At 43.9% G+C, this 16,469-nt stretch overlaps 1 protein-coding gene across 1 annotated transcript in view; it reads left to right on the plus strand.

The window, feature by feature from the left end:
- Nucleotides 1-16,469, plus strand: part of RREB1 (ras responsive element binding protein 1) — a 145,909-nt gene that overhangs the window by 105,054 nt on the left and 24,386 nt on the right. The window contains exons 8-10 of the mRNA XM_006025213.3: nucleotides 3,111-3,300; nucleotides 5,968-6,624; nucleotides 6,660-8,760. Of these exons, the coding sequence (XP_006025275.1) occupies nucleotides 3,111-3,300; nucleotides 5,968-6,624; nucleotides 6,660-8,760 (2,948 nt within the window). The remainder of the gene's footprint in view (nucleotides 1-3,110; nucleotides 3,301-5,967; nucleotides 6,625-6,659; nucleotides 8,761-16,469) is intronic.

Raw genomic sequence — 16,469 nt, forward strand, 5'->3', positions numbered from 1 at the left:
GAATTTGAGAAAAGGCAGAGCAGTTTACACCAGGGCCAGGGGTGTCAGCTCTGGGCAGCGGTGTCGGGCAGCAGAGAAGCTGGCTGGGGCACAAGGGTGCTGAAAGTGAGGAGCCTTGTGGCTAGGCAGCAGGCAAGAGTGTGGCCCTCTGTCAGCTGGGGTGACTGGGTGCAGCTTTTGTCTGCAGTCAGCATCTACATGTGTGTTTAATCACAGTTAATTACCCCACTAAGACAGTAATGTCCCTGACCAGTACTATCTTACGGCGGCATTAATTAGTCTACTGTGGCCTGATACTGTCACACATGTAGACACTGAGGCTTTACTCCACAGCTAATTAATCTACTCTTTAGTTAAGCACACATGTAGAAGTGGCCTGTATGTTGTTTAAATTGCCCATGGGTTCCTCCGGTATTTTTAACCCTTTTATGCTCTACTTCCTACCTGTTTTCATTAACCTGTGTGTGCGTTAATGACAACTTTTTAAATCACTGAACAGTAGGTATCGTAGAACAAGTTAAGGCAGCTGCAGATTTTTATAGTAAAACAACTCAAACATACTGGAATTTCTAGACCATGACCAGACATCGTTGTCACATTAAATGGAGCCCATCAAGTAAACAATTGCTTTTTAAATTAGTATGATTCTATATTTAGTTGAATGCAGACAGTATGCTGGCAATGATTAAAAAGGTAAGATGTAAGTGAATTGACAGCAGAGATAAAACAGATTAAAACTGAAGAGGATAATATTCATGTCCAAGCCTTCTGCATGGAATGATAACAAAGGCCGTGTTATATATACTTCACACTTGTTTCTTTCAGCACTTAGTGAATATGATTTAGGTTACTCTTTGGGCAACTTGATAATCTCTCCATTTTCAGAGTAGAATAAAACCCCCCAAAAACAAAGAATTCCCTGATCATTTATATAGAGTTGCAAAGAACAGCAGTGGCAGTTAGTTATGGGTAAGGTAAGGAGGGCTGGTTCAGGATTATGTCAGTTCTTTCCAGTTGCAGGATGTTCTTTGACACTGAGCTCTGTTGCCTTCAGTAAAATTGTCACAAGCTTGGGGTGAGATCTGGGGAGCAGAAGAGTTAAATTAGTTGGGGTAGTATAAGAGTGGTGTAGCTGTGATGGTCCAGAAATTATGCAAGAGGCAAGGAGTTCTTGGGGTGATATTTTTTATTGGGCCAGCTGTGAAGTAGAGTTAGACAGACTTTCTGAGGAAGAAGGTTTTGCATTCGAAAGCTTTTCTAACTCTGCTGCACAGTTGGTCCAGTAAAAGTTACTTCCCTAAGAAATCCTTGCCTCTTGAGATTAGTTTTGAATTTATTCTATTGCATTATAATGGGATTGAATTTGTAGCACTACTAATAAAAAATGTGTGAGTTGTCTACAGGGCAAATGAATTATATGCGGTCTATTTGTTGAAAATTCTTACTCAAAAATCTTGCTATGGAAGGAATTCAAGAAACAGGGTTAAATGTACTTTTGCGAATAATAAATTCCACTGGTAAAGTTTAAAGTACTCTTCAATGGCATTTGCTTCTGTGAAACTGGTGTCCTAATTCAAAGTTGATGGCATAGCTGCAGGGTGCCTTTGATAAAAGTAATATGCCTTCTAATTGAAAGGTCTGTATTTGAATTTACTATGGATGGCTTGCTTAGTAGTTATTTAGTGGTTGAAATTTGAACTCTTCCTTCATGGTGCTATTTACACTTACTTTTGGCATGTTGGCTAAATTCTGCTTTGTAATGTTCCTATTTAGCAAGCTAACTTCTTATTTAGCTGCCTTTAGACTATCTTGCATACTATATGGAGCATTTTAAACCTAAGTTAGTTTTATGCAAGCAAAGCAATCACTTCAAGGCTAGATGAAACACAATTTGGAAAGATCTTAAAGAAAAACAAGAAATTATTGCCAAGGTGCGGGCACCAAAAAGGGCTCGCTCACAGGTCTTTGAAATATATTGAATGTGAAAGGTCTGTGTATGTGACAAACGGATAGATAGGCAGGTAGATGGACTTGCCATACTTAATCTGTTTCATGTGCCTGTTCCCCAAAGTAATATTTTCTACTTTTTAAAGAACCTTTTTAAAATCAGCTATTCACTAATATCAAAATTTCCTTACAAACTCGTATGAAAACCTGTGAGAATTAGATGGGGTATAAGCACTTGCATCAAATTCATATACTGCTATTTGAGTAAAACACATTGAGGCAGGGGTTTTCAACCTTTTCTGAGGAGTGTATCCCTTCTGGGTACACTTCTGTCAGAGCGGACAGGGGCGGGGTTGGGGGGGGTGCAGTGGCTGGATGCGGACCAGTGGAAGGGTGGGGTGGCAGCCACTGGATGCAGTGGGAGGGGCTTGCATGTGATGGCACAAGGTGGTGGATGACAGCGGCCGTGTGCGAGCTTCCCCCCTTCCTCCCCCATGTCCAGCCAGCGCCTGTGCGGCCTGCAGAGGGGAGCTGCTGCCCTTCCCCACACCCTGCCCTGCTCCTGGGAGGCGGTGGCATGGTGTGGTGGGTGGCGACACTCCATCCCTGCCTGCCCACACGTACCCCCTAGCCCCTATCCAAGTACCCCCTGCATTGAGGAATAATTAAAAAGAATATTAATATATGATGGCTAGTGCTTGCTAATTTAATTGTTCTAACTTCTGATCTCTTTCCTTGCCATGCTGATTTTTTTTTTTTTTAGTGTTTACAGCACAGAATTTAACTGTTAACTATGCAACATAAAACTACCAAAACCTATTGTGCGAGACAACAGGAAGAGCCTCAGTGTGCTGTGGTCTCAAACTCTTGGCAACCATTTCATTGTCTGTTTGTACGTGCTGTTCAGTTCACAGAAGGTAGGGTAGATTTCCACCTTATAAACTACCTAAATTCAGTTTACATGCATTCTTTGAGCTTCAAGTGAACTTGCTAGCTAGAAACTGGTAGAAAGGGATCGTATTTGTTCCTCTGAGCGTTTTGTTTGTCACAGCTTTGTTTGTCCTTTACAGGTTGTTGTCATCACAGGGGGAAAAAATGCCAAATCCAGTGTGAAGACGTATTAATTCCCCTTCCCCTTAAAACTTCTCCCTCTTTCTTTCCAGGTGTGACATTTGTTGCATTACCTTTCGTACTCATCGGGGTTTGCTGCGTCATAACGCAGTTATTCACAAGCAGCTTCCGAGAGACCTATCCGGAAAGCCTTTTATTCAGAACAATCCTTCAATTCCAGCAGGCTTCCATGACTTGGGATTCACAGACTTCTCCTGTAGGAAATTCCCCCGCATTTCTCAGGTATTCTGCATCCTCAGTCACTGAAATCACCGCCCTGTATATCTCTTGAATTAACTGAAAGACTTGCATGAGGTTATGCGGAGACTAGTGTAGAGGTTTTTTATTTATTTTATTTTATTTTATTTTATTTTTATGGAAAGCTATAGGCATACATCTACCCTATTTTAGTTCTAACATCTGCCTGTCTTTAAAGACTGTTAAATATCAAACAACATCCTGGAGGTTGCTATTTCAGATGTCTTTTATATCTTTTTAAAGGAAAACTATGTTGGTTGTTAAAGGCTAATCCCAACATTTCCTCATTTCCACCCTCGCCCGCACCTAAACATAGTTTTGTTCTACATATAAAATACCTATAGGGGACACAGGGTAGAGACGGAGTGCAGTAGTATAATAGAGGAAGTGCCTGGGGTAGCAGACCTGGATGCTGCCTTGGGGGGGAGGCAGGGGATGCATAACAGAAATGTTTGCTCCAGAACTGGCTGATTTGCACTGCCAGAATTGGTACAGCAGATGCTGGCACTGTTTTGGGCATCATGCAGCTTCCTCAGGTGTGGAGGTGCTCTGCTGTTTGCCTGATGTATGCAGTGAAATGAGTTTGCTCAGCCTTTTTTATATGTCAGGTACATGCTGCTGTGGCAGAGGTTTTATCAGCAGAGTTTGAGAAATTCACATTTCTGTGCAAATGGCACCTTCTTAGCTGAGGTGAGTTTCCCCATAAACTTTTTGTGCCTGTAATATTTTGTCCGCTAGCTGATATCCTTGTGCATTCTGCATCGGGAACCATGTTGATATGCCTTGATTTATTTTATTTAAAACCAAAAAAAAGAAAAAAAAGTTGTTACTAAGCGTCTAAAGGGACATGGTTCATAGGGAAAGGACCATTAAAACTTGAATTTTGCCATACTTTTTGAAAAGGCTCTGGAATAAAAATACCTATGTTGATAAGGGTGCTGACCGAAGTTCAGTACTTCAGCACCATCAAAGTGCTGTGAACGTCTTGCTTGGAATCTCTCCTTCCTAGTTGGATTAAGGTTTAATTCAGTTTCTGCCAGGTTGCAAGATATAAGATCTAAGACCTAAAACCTGTCACTGGTACAGGACTGTTCATTGCAATTTATAGATTAGTGTAGTTAGATGGGGAAGTTCTACAAGAAAATGGGAAATATTTTTCTGAAGATTATTATTTTTAAATTGAGGACAATTGTATAAAGTTACCTAGGAATTCGAAAATTTGAGTAAACCCTGGAAAAGATGAATTAGTAGGCAGGTAACAATCCTTGGTTCATAATAATGCAATTTATTGCATAGCTGTTTTCAATATATATGAGGATAGCTGTTTTATACATCTACATGAGATTTTATATTTATGCAGCAGACATAAAAAACACAACCTGAAAGTTCTGCAAGGATTCTGCATAAGTTTTACCTCCCTTTTAGTTGAGAGAGGTGAATTTAGGGGTATAAATACACTTTATGTTTAAAAAAACCCCGTTTTTAGTCCTCTCTCTTATCTGATTCTTGAACCCTGGAGTGTACTAGAATAAGCAAAATGTAGATAATGTTAATATAGTGATAGCTATCTGTCTAACTGAAAATGATTACCGGTGCTCTGCTTATGTATGTAATGGCTTGTTTAAAACATTGGTGCACAGATTTTGCAGAACACGAGTCATCCTGGCTACCTTAAAGTTAGTCCTTGGGCTCTTGTACTTTCTGGGCGCATCTACATGTGCAGTTATGGGGCATGGATAAACTGCGGAGCTTATTGCTCCTGGATGCACTGTTTGAACATGCACCTGGGAGCAGTTAATTCTGGAACAATAAGCTCTGCAGTTTATTCATGCACAGCACGTGGAGCCTGGGTGGAGCAGCCCCAGCTGGCAGGGGGCCCTGGGGGTCAGCCTGCCAGCCTGGGGCTACTCCCCCCAGCTGAACATGCTGCAGAGGGGCTGGCTGGGGAATGAAGGCACTGCAATGTAGGGCTAGCTGGCAGGTAGCCCCTGTACTGAAGCACCCTTGTGCCCCATCCAGCCCCTCCAGCATCTGAACTTGTGCTGTTGCAATTTTTTACTCCACAGCAGAGTAGTACTTGTATTTACAAGTACTGTCCTGCAGCAGAGTAAATTAGTTTACTCCAGCCTAGTAGGGCTGTACATGTAGATGCTGAGACATTTACTGTGCAGCTGATTAGTCAATTGAGCACTAAATGTCTTGTGTAGATGTGCCCTCAGTGAACATTTACAAAGATGTATTTGAATATGTTTTCTTTTGAGATGTTTTAAGGGAAAAAAATTACCTAGCCTTAAATCTCTCGTCTATTTCTAACACTGCTCCTCCTCCTTCTGGTTGTCAAGCAAATGAATTGTACAATTCTGAAGGATTATTTGTTTTTGTAAATTATTTACGCAAAGGGATTTAAAAAAAAAAAAAAAAAAAAAGATCACCTTCAATTTCTGAGAGAGATTTGAAAAGCTTACAGTAAACTTCCCTTTGGTAAGCTACTTTCCTATGATCCTATAAACTTTCTTTTTCAGTGCCAAGGTGGCTGCATCTTGAGGAGTGAGAAGTGGAGTTGTTTCCTATCTCTGCAAGAATCTAAGACTTGATTGAGGCAGAATGTTCAATGACTAGGTCAGTCATGTTTCTTGTGTGATTGTCTTGTAGGTCTGGTGTGAAACGAATCTGCGAAGATGCATCAGTGAATTTCATCGATATATTTGCGAGACTTGTAACAAGGCATTCCCCATGCTCCCAGCACTCAAGCTGCACAAAGAAACCCACATAGCAGATCAGGGAAAAGAAAATCACAAGCCAGAGTTGATGACCCCAGCTAGTGAGAACCCAGACCAGAAAGTCTTCATGGAGTCCTTGGGCCTACAGTACACCAAAGACATCAAGCCTGACAAGCAGGAGGAGGATATGCAAGATGAGGTCCAAGAAATGCGGCTCAGAACACTGAAGAGTAACCTACCTCAGGACCCTGGCAGCACAGGCCTGCTCAGCATGTCTCCTTTGGAAACCGCTTCCATGGGAAGTTCGTTTTCAGTCCTTCCACCTACAAAAGAGAACATGAAGCTCCTGTCTCTGCAGCCTTTCCAGAAGGGCTTTATCATTCAGCCTGACAGCAGTATTGTGGTAAAACCCATTTCCAACGAATCTGCTATTGAACTGGCTGACATTCAGCAGATTTTGAAGATGGCTTCTTCAGCTCCTCCTCAGATAAGTCTTCCGCCACTTTCTAAGGCACCATCTGCCCCTGGGCAGTCTATTTTCAAGCATATGCCGCCACTGAAGCCAAAGCCCTTGGTAACTCCGCGAACAGTTTTTGCAACCTCCACCCCTCCTCCACTAATCAGTGCACAGCAAGCCTCGTTGCAACCTCTACACCTCCTCCACTAATCAGTGCACAGCAAGCCTCGCCAGGGTGCATCAGTCCAAGCCTTCCCCCGCCACCTCTGAGGCTGATCAAAAACTCTGTGGAGTCTGCTTCCAACTTTCACCTGACACAGTCTAAATTGGGAACCAAATCTATTTCTTCTCAGTTGCTCCTCCAGTCCAAGGCAGAGTCTTTAAGTCAACATGAGCTGAAAACACAGCTGGAACAAGACAGTATCATAGAAGCCCTTTTGCCTTTGAACATGGATGCCAAGGTCAAGCAAGAGGTAACTGAAGGGGACCTCAAGGCCATCATTGCAGGGACAGCAAACAAGAAGGCACCAACAATGAGGAAAGTCTTGTATCCGTGCCGCTTCTGTGACCAGGTGTTTGCCTTCTCAGGGGTGCTGAGGGCTCATATTCGGTCTCACTTGGGCATCTCCCCTTACCAGTGCAACATCTGTGATTACATCGCTGCTGATAAGGCAGCGCTGATTCGGCACCTGCGGACGCATAGTGGGGAGAGACCTTACATCTGTAAGATCTGTCACTACCCCTTCACAGTGAAAGCCAATTGTGAGAGGCACCTGCGCAAGAAGCACCTCAAGGTGACCAGGAAGGACATAGAAAAGAACATTGAGTACGTCACCAGCAATGCGGCAGAAATGGTGGATGCTTTTTGTTCTCCGGACACTGTGTGCAAATTCTGTGGTGAGGACCTGAAGCACTATCGTGCTCTCCGCATCCACATGAGAACTCACAGTGGCTGCCAGAAGAAGAAGCCATTTGAGTGCAAGGAGTGTGGCACAGCCTTCTCCGCCAAGCGAAACTGCATCCACCACATCCTCAAGCAACACTTGCACGTGCAAGAGAAGGAGATCGAGAACTACATCCTGGCTGTCGACTACAGCCCTCAGGAGAACCAGGCAGACCCTCCTTTACTGGAGGACAGCACTTACCTGGACTGCAAACCTATCGCACCATTCTTGGAACCACAAAATGGCTTTTTGCTGGGAGCCCCATCGCACGTTCCAGTCAAACTTGAGCCTGCAAGTACCTTCCCGATGGATTTCGATGAGCCCTTAGACTTTTCTCAGAAGAACAAAAACTTGAGCGCAGTGCAGGTGAAGCAGGAGAACTTGTTCGGCACCTCCCCTTTGTCTCTCTATGACTGTTCCATGGAGCCCATAGACCTGTCAATTCCCAAAGCCGTAAAGAAAGATAAAGAGGATGTCCCCAGCGAAGCCAAGAAACAAGAGCAGGCTTCTTTTGGGAACAGCGACACACCCTATAACTGTCAGCAGTGCCCTCCGGCTGTCAGTGCCAATGGGAACGTAGAGAACAGAGCGCTCAAACATTCCCAGCCACTGAAGGGTCCATTGCATTTGACTGTCCCAATCATTTCCCCAGCTCTTCTCGGCAACTCTGCCTTGCTGCGACCCTTGAGGCCTAAGCCGCCACCTCTTTTGCCAAAGCCTCCTGCAACTAAAGAGTTGCCGCCACTGGCTTCCATTGCACAGATCATTTCTTCTGTGTCTTCTGCTCCTGCTTTGCTGAAAACGGAGGTTACAGACACCAGTCCCAAAGCAGCAAGCAGCTCTACTGGGTCTGATAAATCAGGGAACTCCAAACCAAAAGCGACAATGATGACGGGCATCCAGAAAGACTCCAGCATTCCTAGTGACCTTACGCAGAAAGCGTATGATCCAAATAGTCTAGAGAAGTCTGAAAGTGCCGATGCTGGCTTGGCTAAAAAAAGGGGTAGGAAGAAAGGAACAAAAAACAAGCCTAAAGTGAGTGGTGCTGTGGACTTAGAGTCAAGTGGGGAGTTTGCTAGCATAGAGAAGATGCTGGCTACCACAGACACTAATAAATTTAGCCCATTTCTGCAGTCCACAGATGATTTCAAAGAAGTTGACAGAAATGGAACAAGTGAAGATGAGAAGGAAATGGCGGAGGAGAAACTGCTGAGAGGAAAAAGGAATGCTTATTTGAATTGCCTGCAAAAGATCATCTGTCCTCACTGTCCCCAGGTTTTTCCATGGGCAAGTTCCCTGCAACGACACATGCTCACTCACACAGGTAAGAGTGTCTTGTGCTCCTACAGTTATATTGCAGTCACTGAGAACATTAATTTGCCATGTTACTTGGAAAAGAAAGGGTATCTTCCTTTTCTCCATCTCTAAATTTTGAATAGCTTTGATGTGTTGTGAATTCCCAGTGGTCAGCATTATTTTGTGCCCAGAAAACACCATAGTGTGCTATTTTCACTAATATTGCAGCTGCCTTAATTCTCCACCCTTTTAGCTTGTAAGACAAATTCTGCTGTACAACATGCTTGGCCTCCAGTTTTCAATTATTCTGATGTTGTTCTGAAGATGAACATACGTACTAAATCACTTAAATTCTTGCATTACTTGTTTGTCTGCCTTTCTTCAGTGGCAGCTTGCTTCAGCAAGGATGCTTAAAATGGAGAGCAAATAAATGTAAAACTGTAGCAGAACAGTGTCGTAAAATACCAGGCTGGATCAATGAAATGGTCACACACAGTGCTCAGGGCCTGATGTTTCAGAGGAAGGCCCAAGAAACACTGTAATGATCAACTGTATAATAGCCTGCCTTAGGGGAGGTTTCGTCTTAACCCCAGCCACTCGGAAACCGGCTTTTGCCCTGAAGCATGAGGGTTTTCTTGGGACTTTTAAAATATTTTGTTGCGGTGTAACAACTTTAACATTTAACTGTTATGAATGAAGGGCATTTTGAGGAGACTGTTCTATTTGAAAAATCATACTGTAGGAAATAGTTTTACATTCCATTTTCAGGTAAAATTGCAGTAAAATAATTAATAGAAAATAGTCATTGGTAATACCAATTAGTAATTGGTAAATAATACTTAATCCAGTTTAAAAAGCGAAATGAAGTTTCAGTCAAGGACATTTAGTTTTTTTTTACTCTAATTGTGCAGGACTTTCAGCAATCAATTTAGATTCAGCCTAGCACAGTCCAGCTTCATCTACACTGAGGTTTTTGTAATGGTAAGTTGTGCTGCCTATAGAGTTGCACAGTGGCATGGTGCAGCTCATCCTGGTGTAATGCCTAAACGAAGGGCTGACCCCAGTACAAAGACTTTGATGTATCTGCATGGGGGATGCAGGAGGGAGGGGGCTTAAAACCCCAGCTGGACAAGATTTCTCAGGCTGGAGAGTTGAGGTCTTAAGGTAAATGCAGTGCTGGTCAGAAAGGCAGCACTGCAGAAATAAGCTTTAAGTGCTCAAAAGTTGTGGGGAGCCATATGTGAGAAGTACCAAAGGGAGGAATGCTGCAGAGGAAGTACAATAGTACAGTAATCTGTGCAATCCAAAGGGTTTTTTTTGATGGAGTTGCATATGATTAAGTAGAGTGTGAGGAAGGAGCATTTCTTCAAGCATGGTGCCTGTTGCATTCTTTTTCCCCTGGGGCCTTTTGCAGCTCCCAGCTCCTTGCTTTGCTGGATAACTCTGTTTAAATGTTTAAAAAAAGTCAGGGAAAAACAGCAGTTCTGTTTAGCCTTCTTGTAATGAAAACTGGGAATATTTTTTTTTTTATTCACCTTGATACCCAGTCCCTGCTAGGAATCACTTGAGTGTTTTATGTTGGAAGGGTTGGGGAGAGTTTCCTTTGTGTTATCGTTTTAAGCCCCACCTACCAGCCCCAGTCCTGGCTCACTTTCACCTCTCACTGCATCTGCTTTGTACCATCCTCCTAAATTTCAGTGCTTCTGGTGTGACCAGATTAAACCATAATGCTGGTTGTAAATTATACCAGTTTTACTGTAGAGCACACTGTACAAATATAACTGGTTTATCTGTTTGCTTCTACACAGGCGTAAGTGGAGCTCAACTGCTGTAACTTTAACCTGATTTCATTTAGGTGTAGCTCCACTTATACCAGTATAAGACTGGACAGATGAAACGGTCGCATCAGTTCAGCTGAGTAACACATCTTCCTGCTGTTTAAACCCTAAAACTGTTTGTTGGAAAACAAGTAGTATGGGTCCTTTTAATAGGAGGAGTGGTAAATGATCTCTTCCCATTTATTATTTATGTGGTGTTGATTTTTTCCCCAGGCTCATACATAAAGTGTTTGCATTATCAAGAAAGCTTAACAAAGGAGTGTTCTCAGGAGAAAAAGGCCCATCATTTTAAGCATTAAATTGGGATGTGAAGATTAACACAAAGCTACTGGCTTTGAATGGATGCAATTTAAAAAAATTATATCTCTTAGGTTTGTTAAAATTGTTAGTACTGGGGGAAATTAATGCATGCAGGGTCACTTTACAATGAATTCCACCCCCCCCATTTTTTTCTCATACTTAAAATAATAATAATGATAATAATAAACAGCCTATGCTTCTCTTCCCCTTCCTATTCCTTTTCCATACCCTAGGAGCTCTGTGCCAGTGCTCTCCATTGCCACCCCTTCCTCTCCCCATTCTGTTCCTCATCCATCATCCTCTTCTCCCCTATGTGTGCCAAGGTACCTTTCTCCCCTGCCACAATCCACAAGTCCCTCTTCATGTAGTTAGCAACTGTACTCACTTGCTACTATCTCTATGTCCTCAAATTTACAAATCTCTCTAATCCCACCTGTACTTTACTCCAGAAGGATTCATCTTGAGACAGGATCACTGTTGTATTCTTTTATGGTCACTGCTCCACAGCTTGCAATGGACTGGCTACATGCTGTACTGACAGTGCGCAGAAGCTGTATGTGTATATTGTACTGCTACATGAGAGCACGCCTGAGGCCTTGTTCTCTCTCACTCTTCTTTGGGTCTTTTTATTCTGATTTTAATTCATGGGATTTGCTCTGCTAGTCTTCTGCCCTCACTCTTCTTTTTCTGCTCTCATCCTTTCTGTTTTTTTCCCCTTCTAATTTCCCCTGTGTTTCAGTAACCAAGAAAATGTGCCTTGATGACAGTGATTAATTTTCCTTTTTTCCCTTGCATTTGTAGTACAATAGATTTATAAAGAAATATAGTCGGCCCACTTTGACCTTAGAGGCTAAAGCAGACTACTTGATATACACTTTAAATCAGTAGTACGCTCACAGAGAACCACTAAAAAAGGTCTTCAAAAGGACACTGCCTGGTCAGGTGTAGCCCAAAACTTATGTTCTGTGAAAGCTCTGATTTAACAGCAGAAGCATTTTTTTAAAACCAATAAGCAAAACATTGGTGTAAAAACTTTGTAAACAATAGATGCCAATATGATCTTGACAAGAAAATGACTAGAAATATAATATGTGACCAACATAAAAAAGCAAAAAGTAATGATTTTAAAAACTCTTTGCTTTACTAATCTAAGTTGAAGAAAAATTGCGTTTAATTGATTCTCTTACTTAAACATACATTTGTCATAGGAATTACATTTTTCTCCTATGGCGTCAGTGAAGAAAACATTGTGTAAATCTTCAAATACCACAAACTGATTCAGCTGTAAAAAAGAATAAAAAAATGAAAGGTTCATAGTTTGTAGGGTCGGAAGGGACCTTGACAGATCATCAAGTCTGACCCCCTGCCATGGCAGGAAAGAGTACTGGGGTCAAATGACCCCAGCAAGGTATTCATCTAGCCTCCTCTTAAAGACCCCCAGGGTAGGAGCCAGTGCCACCTCGCTTGGAAGTTGGTTCTAGATCCTAGCCGCCCTGACTGTGAAGTAGCGCCTCCTGATGTCTAGTCTGAATCTACCCTCTGCCAGCTTGTGACCATTATTTCTAGTCACTCCTGGTAGTGCTTGGGGGAACAGGGACTCCCCCAATGCCTGCTGGTCTTCCCTGACGAGTTTGCAAATGCTCACTAGATCCCCCCTCAGCCTTCTCTTGTGGAGGCTGAACAGGTTCAGGTCCCTCAGCCTGTCCTTGTAGGGCCTGCTCTGCTGACCCCTGATCATGCGGATGGCCCTCCTCTGGACCCTCTCAATGTTGTCCACATCCCTCCTGAAGTGCGGTGCCCAGAACTGGACACAGTACTCCAACTGTGGCCTGACCAGTGCCGCATAGAGGGGGAGGATCACCTCCTTGGGCCTGCTTGAGATGCATCTGTAGATGCATGACAAGGTGTGGTTGGCCTTCCTGACCGCGTCCCCACACTGTCGGCCCATGTTCATATCGGCATCAGTAATGACTCCAAGATCCTTTTCCGCCTCTGCACTGAGGAGAAGGGAGTTCCCCAGCCTGTAGGTCTGCTGCTGGTTCTTCCTCCCCAGGTGCAGCACCTTGTCAACCTTGTCAGTGGTGAAACCCATCCTGTTCTCAACTGCCACCCCTGTAACCTGTCTAAGTCCAACTGCAGCCTATTCCTCCCTTCTAGCGTGCCCACTTCTCCCCACATCTTAGTGTAATCAGCAAATTTGAGTAGGGTGCTTTTTACCCCCTCGTCCAAGTCGCTGATGAAGATGTTGAACAGTGCGGGTCCGAGGACCGAGCCCTGGGGGATCCCACTGCCCACATCCCTCCAGGTCGAAAATGACCCATCCACCACCACTCTCTGGGTGCGGCCCTCCAGCCAATTAGCGACCCATTTGACTGTGTAGGTGTCAATGCCACAGTCCCCTGGTTTTTTAATGAGAATGGGGTAAGAGACAGTGTCGAAGGCCCTCCTGAAGTTCAGAAAGACTATGTCCACTGCTACCCCTGCGTCTAAGGATTTTGTGACCTGGTCACAAGAGGCCACCAGGTTGGTCTGACAGGACCTGCCTCTAATGAACCCATGTTGGTTGCCCCTGAGGATAACCTCCCCTGCTGGCCCCTCGTGGACATGCGCCAGGATAATTTTCTCAAAAAGCTTACCCAGGATCGCGGTAAGACTAACTGGCCTATAGTTTCTTGGGTCCTCCTTCCTCCCTTTTTTGAAAATGGGAACCACCTTGGCCCTTTTCCAGTGCTCTGGCACCACACCAGAGCACTGCGAGCGCTCGTAAAGCCGTGCCAGGGGTCCCGCAATGACCTCTGCTAATTCCTTCAGCACTCGGGTGGAGGTCATCATGACCAGCTGATTTAAATACGTCCAGTCCCTCCAGAAGTTCCCTGACTTAAGAAAGACTTATACATAACGTGCCTATTATATAGTTGCATAGATTAAATAGACTTGCGTCAAGGGTGGCTTACCTAAGAGCAGTCAAACCTTTGACGTTAGTTTTTTTACATCACTTAGTGAATATTATCATCAGTTCTGCATTGTTGAATGAATTTTAGTCCAAGTAATGATGGTCTTTGTGGAAAAAACAAACTAAGTTAAACCACGTTAATAGTGAGTTAATTAAGTACATTTTATGCCTGTTTACATGAAGCAGCCTCTCACAAGAAAAAATAACGGTTAAGTATAAGAAAGGGTCTCTGAGCCAAAATACAGTTTCTTTATGTGACCTGCTATGTAACAGAATAAAAATGTGGGACTTTGGACAAACCTCTGAGCAGTGCACATATGCTCAGTTTGCTTTTTAAATGAATACAGTAGAGAAAATGCTCTACTTCATATGGAAACAAACATTACTGTTAACATGTTTACATGGTACATTCTGTATTTTTTGTATTCAATTTTTTTTGAGCTACAGGGAGAGATTATGGTCCTTAAAACTTCAAAATATGGCCATTCTTAAGCTAAACAGGGCACAGCTACATGAGATGTTTACTGCGGAGTTGACTAATTAGCTCCATAGTAAACATCTGTCTACATGTGCAGCCCTATTAGAGTGCAGAAAATGAAAAAACTCCACAGCAGGATAGTACTTGTAAATACTGCTGCAGTGTTTTTTTATTTCGCAGCAGCGCATGTGTAGATGCCAACCTGGCTGGCAGGGGCTTGAGGTGTAAGTGCTGCCTGCTGGCTAGCCACACACTGGAGCATCCTCCTGTCGCAGCCAGGCCCTCTGCAGCACATTGAGCTGGGTCAGAGCAGCCCCGAGCTAGCAGGCTGACCCCCCAGATCCCTTGCCAGCCAGGGCTGCTCTGACTTGGTTCAGTGTGCGGTGGTCCTGGGCACACGTTCAAACAGTGTGCCTGGGAGTAATAAACTCTGGTGTGATATGCACTGGAGTTTATTGCTTCATATTAATGACAGGTGTAGACACACCCGCCGTGTCCTTCACTCTTGAGGATTAATTTGGCGCTGACAAAAAATGGAGTATGTGACAAAAAAATCTAGGACTTGAGATGTCAGTCTAGTGTGTGTGCATTAGGATTAGAAGAATGCTTTCAGTTACAAGTGTTGCATATGGATTGGTCTGCATTGTACACAAGTGGTTTTCTGAAAACTTTCCAAGGTAGAAACAGTCAAGAGTCTGACCTGATACATTGGTGATAAGTTACCAATTGTGAAAGCTAGCCCTTTCGCTGCATGTATACAAAAAACTTAGCAAAGAGTTGGTCTAATGGGAGGAGGCCTTTGCTCATCTTTGGCTTCTTGGTTTTTCTCTCTCATGAACAATGGATATCAACCAGAATTGGAGAATAGGATGGTATTTGAACTGTCAAAGCAGTAGCTGGCTTGCTAGGGAACTTAGCTGTAAGATAGCTGCTCAGCAGCCTGCAGAAAGCGATACCAGGCAACACAGCACTCATATTTAAGAAAGGGGAAAAGGAGGATTCAGGAAACTACAAGACCAGTCAGCCTCACCTCAGTCCCTGGAAAAATCATGGAGCAGATGCTCAAGGAATCCATTTCTAAGCATTTGGAGAAGAAGGTGATTAGGAACAGTCAGCATGGATTCACCAAGGGCAAGTCGTGCCTGACCAACCTGATGGCCTTCTATGATGAGGTGACTGGCTCTGTGGATGCAGGGAGACCAGAGGATGTGGTGTACCTTAATTTTAGCAAGCCTTTTGATACAATCTTCCACAACATTCTCACAGGCAAGCTAAGGAAATATGCGCTGGATGAATGGACTGTAAGATGGCTAGAAAACTGGCTGGAACATCAGGCTCACAGGGTAGTAATGAATGGCTCAATGTCTAGTTGACAGCTGGTCTCAAGTGGAGTACCCCAGGGGTCAGTCCTGGGGCCGGTTTTGTTCAGTGTCTTCATCAACAACATGGAAGATGGGATGGAGTGCACCCTCAGCAAGTTTGCAGATGACACCAAGCTAGGAGGAGTAGTAGATATGCTGGAGGGTAGGGCTAGATTTCAGAGTGACTTAGACAAATTAGAGGATTGGGCCAGAAGAAATCTCATGACATTCAACAAGGACAAGTGCGAAGTCCTGCACTTGGGACGGAACAATCCCATGCACCAGTACAGGCTGGGGGCTGACTGGCTGGGCAGCAGCTCTGCAGAAAAGGACTTGGGGGTCACCGTGGACAGTAAGCTGATCATGAGCCAGCAGTGTGCCCTTGTTGCCAAGAAGGCTAACAGCATACTGGGCTGCATTGGTATGTGTGTTGCCAGCAGTTCAAGGGAAGTGACTCTTCCCCTCTATTCGACACTGATGAGGCCACATCTGGAGTACTGTGTTCAGTTTTGGGCCCCCCCGCTATAGAAAGGATATGGACAAATTGGAGAGTCCAGCAGAGGGCAATAAAAACAGTGAGGGGGCTGGGGAACATGACTTTTGGAGGAGAAGCTAAAGGAACTAGGCTTATTTAGTCTAGAGAAGAGGAGACTGAGAAGGGATTTAATAGCAGCCTTCAACTGCCTGAAGGGGGTTTGAAAGAAGATGGAGCTAGAGTGCTAGACTGTTCTCAGTGGTGGCATTTGACAGAACAAGGAGCAAAAGTTTCAAGTTGCAGCAAGGGAAGTTTAGGTTGGCTATTAGGAA

Source organism: Alligator sinensis, unplaced genomic scaffold (genome assembly GCF_000455745.1).
Source record: "Alligator sinensis unplaced genomic scaffold, ASM45574v1 scaffold220_1, whole genome shotgun sequence".
Taxonomy (NCBI): domain Eukaryota; kingdom Metazoa; phylum Chordata; order Crocodylia; family Alligatoridae; genus Alligator; species Alligator sinensis.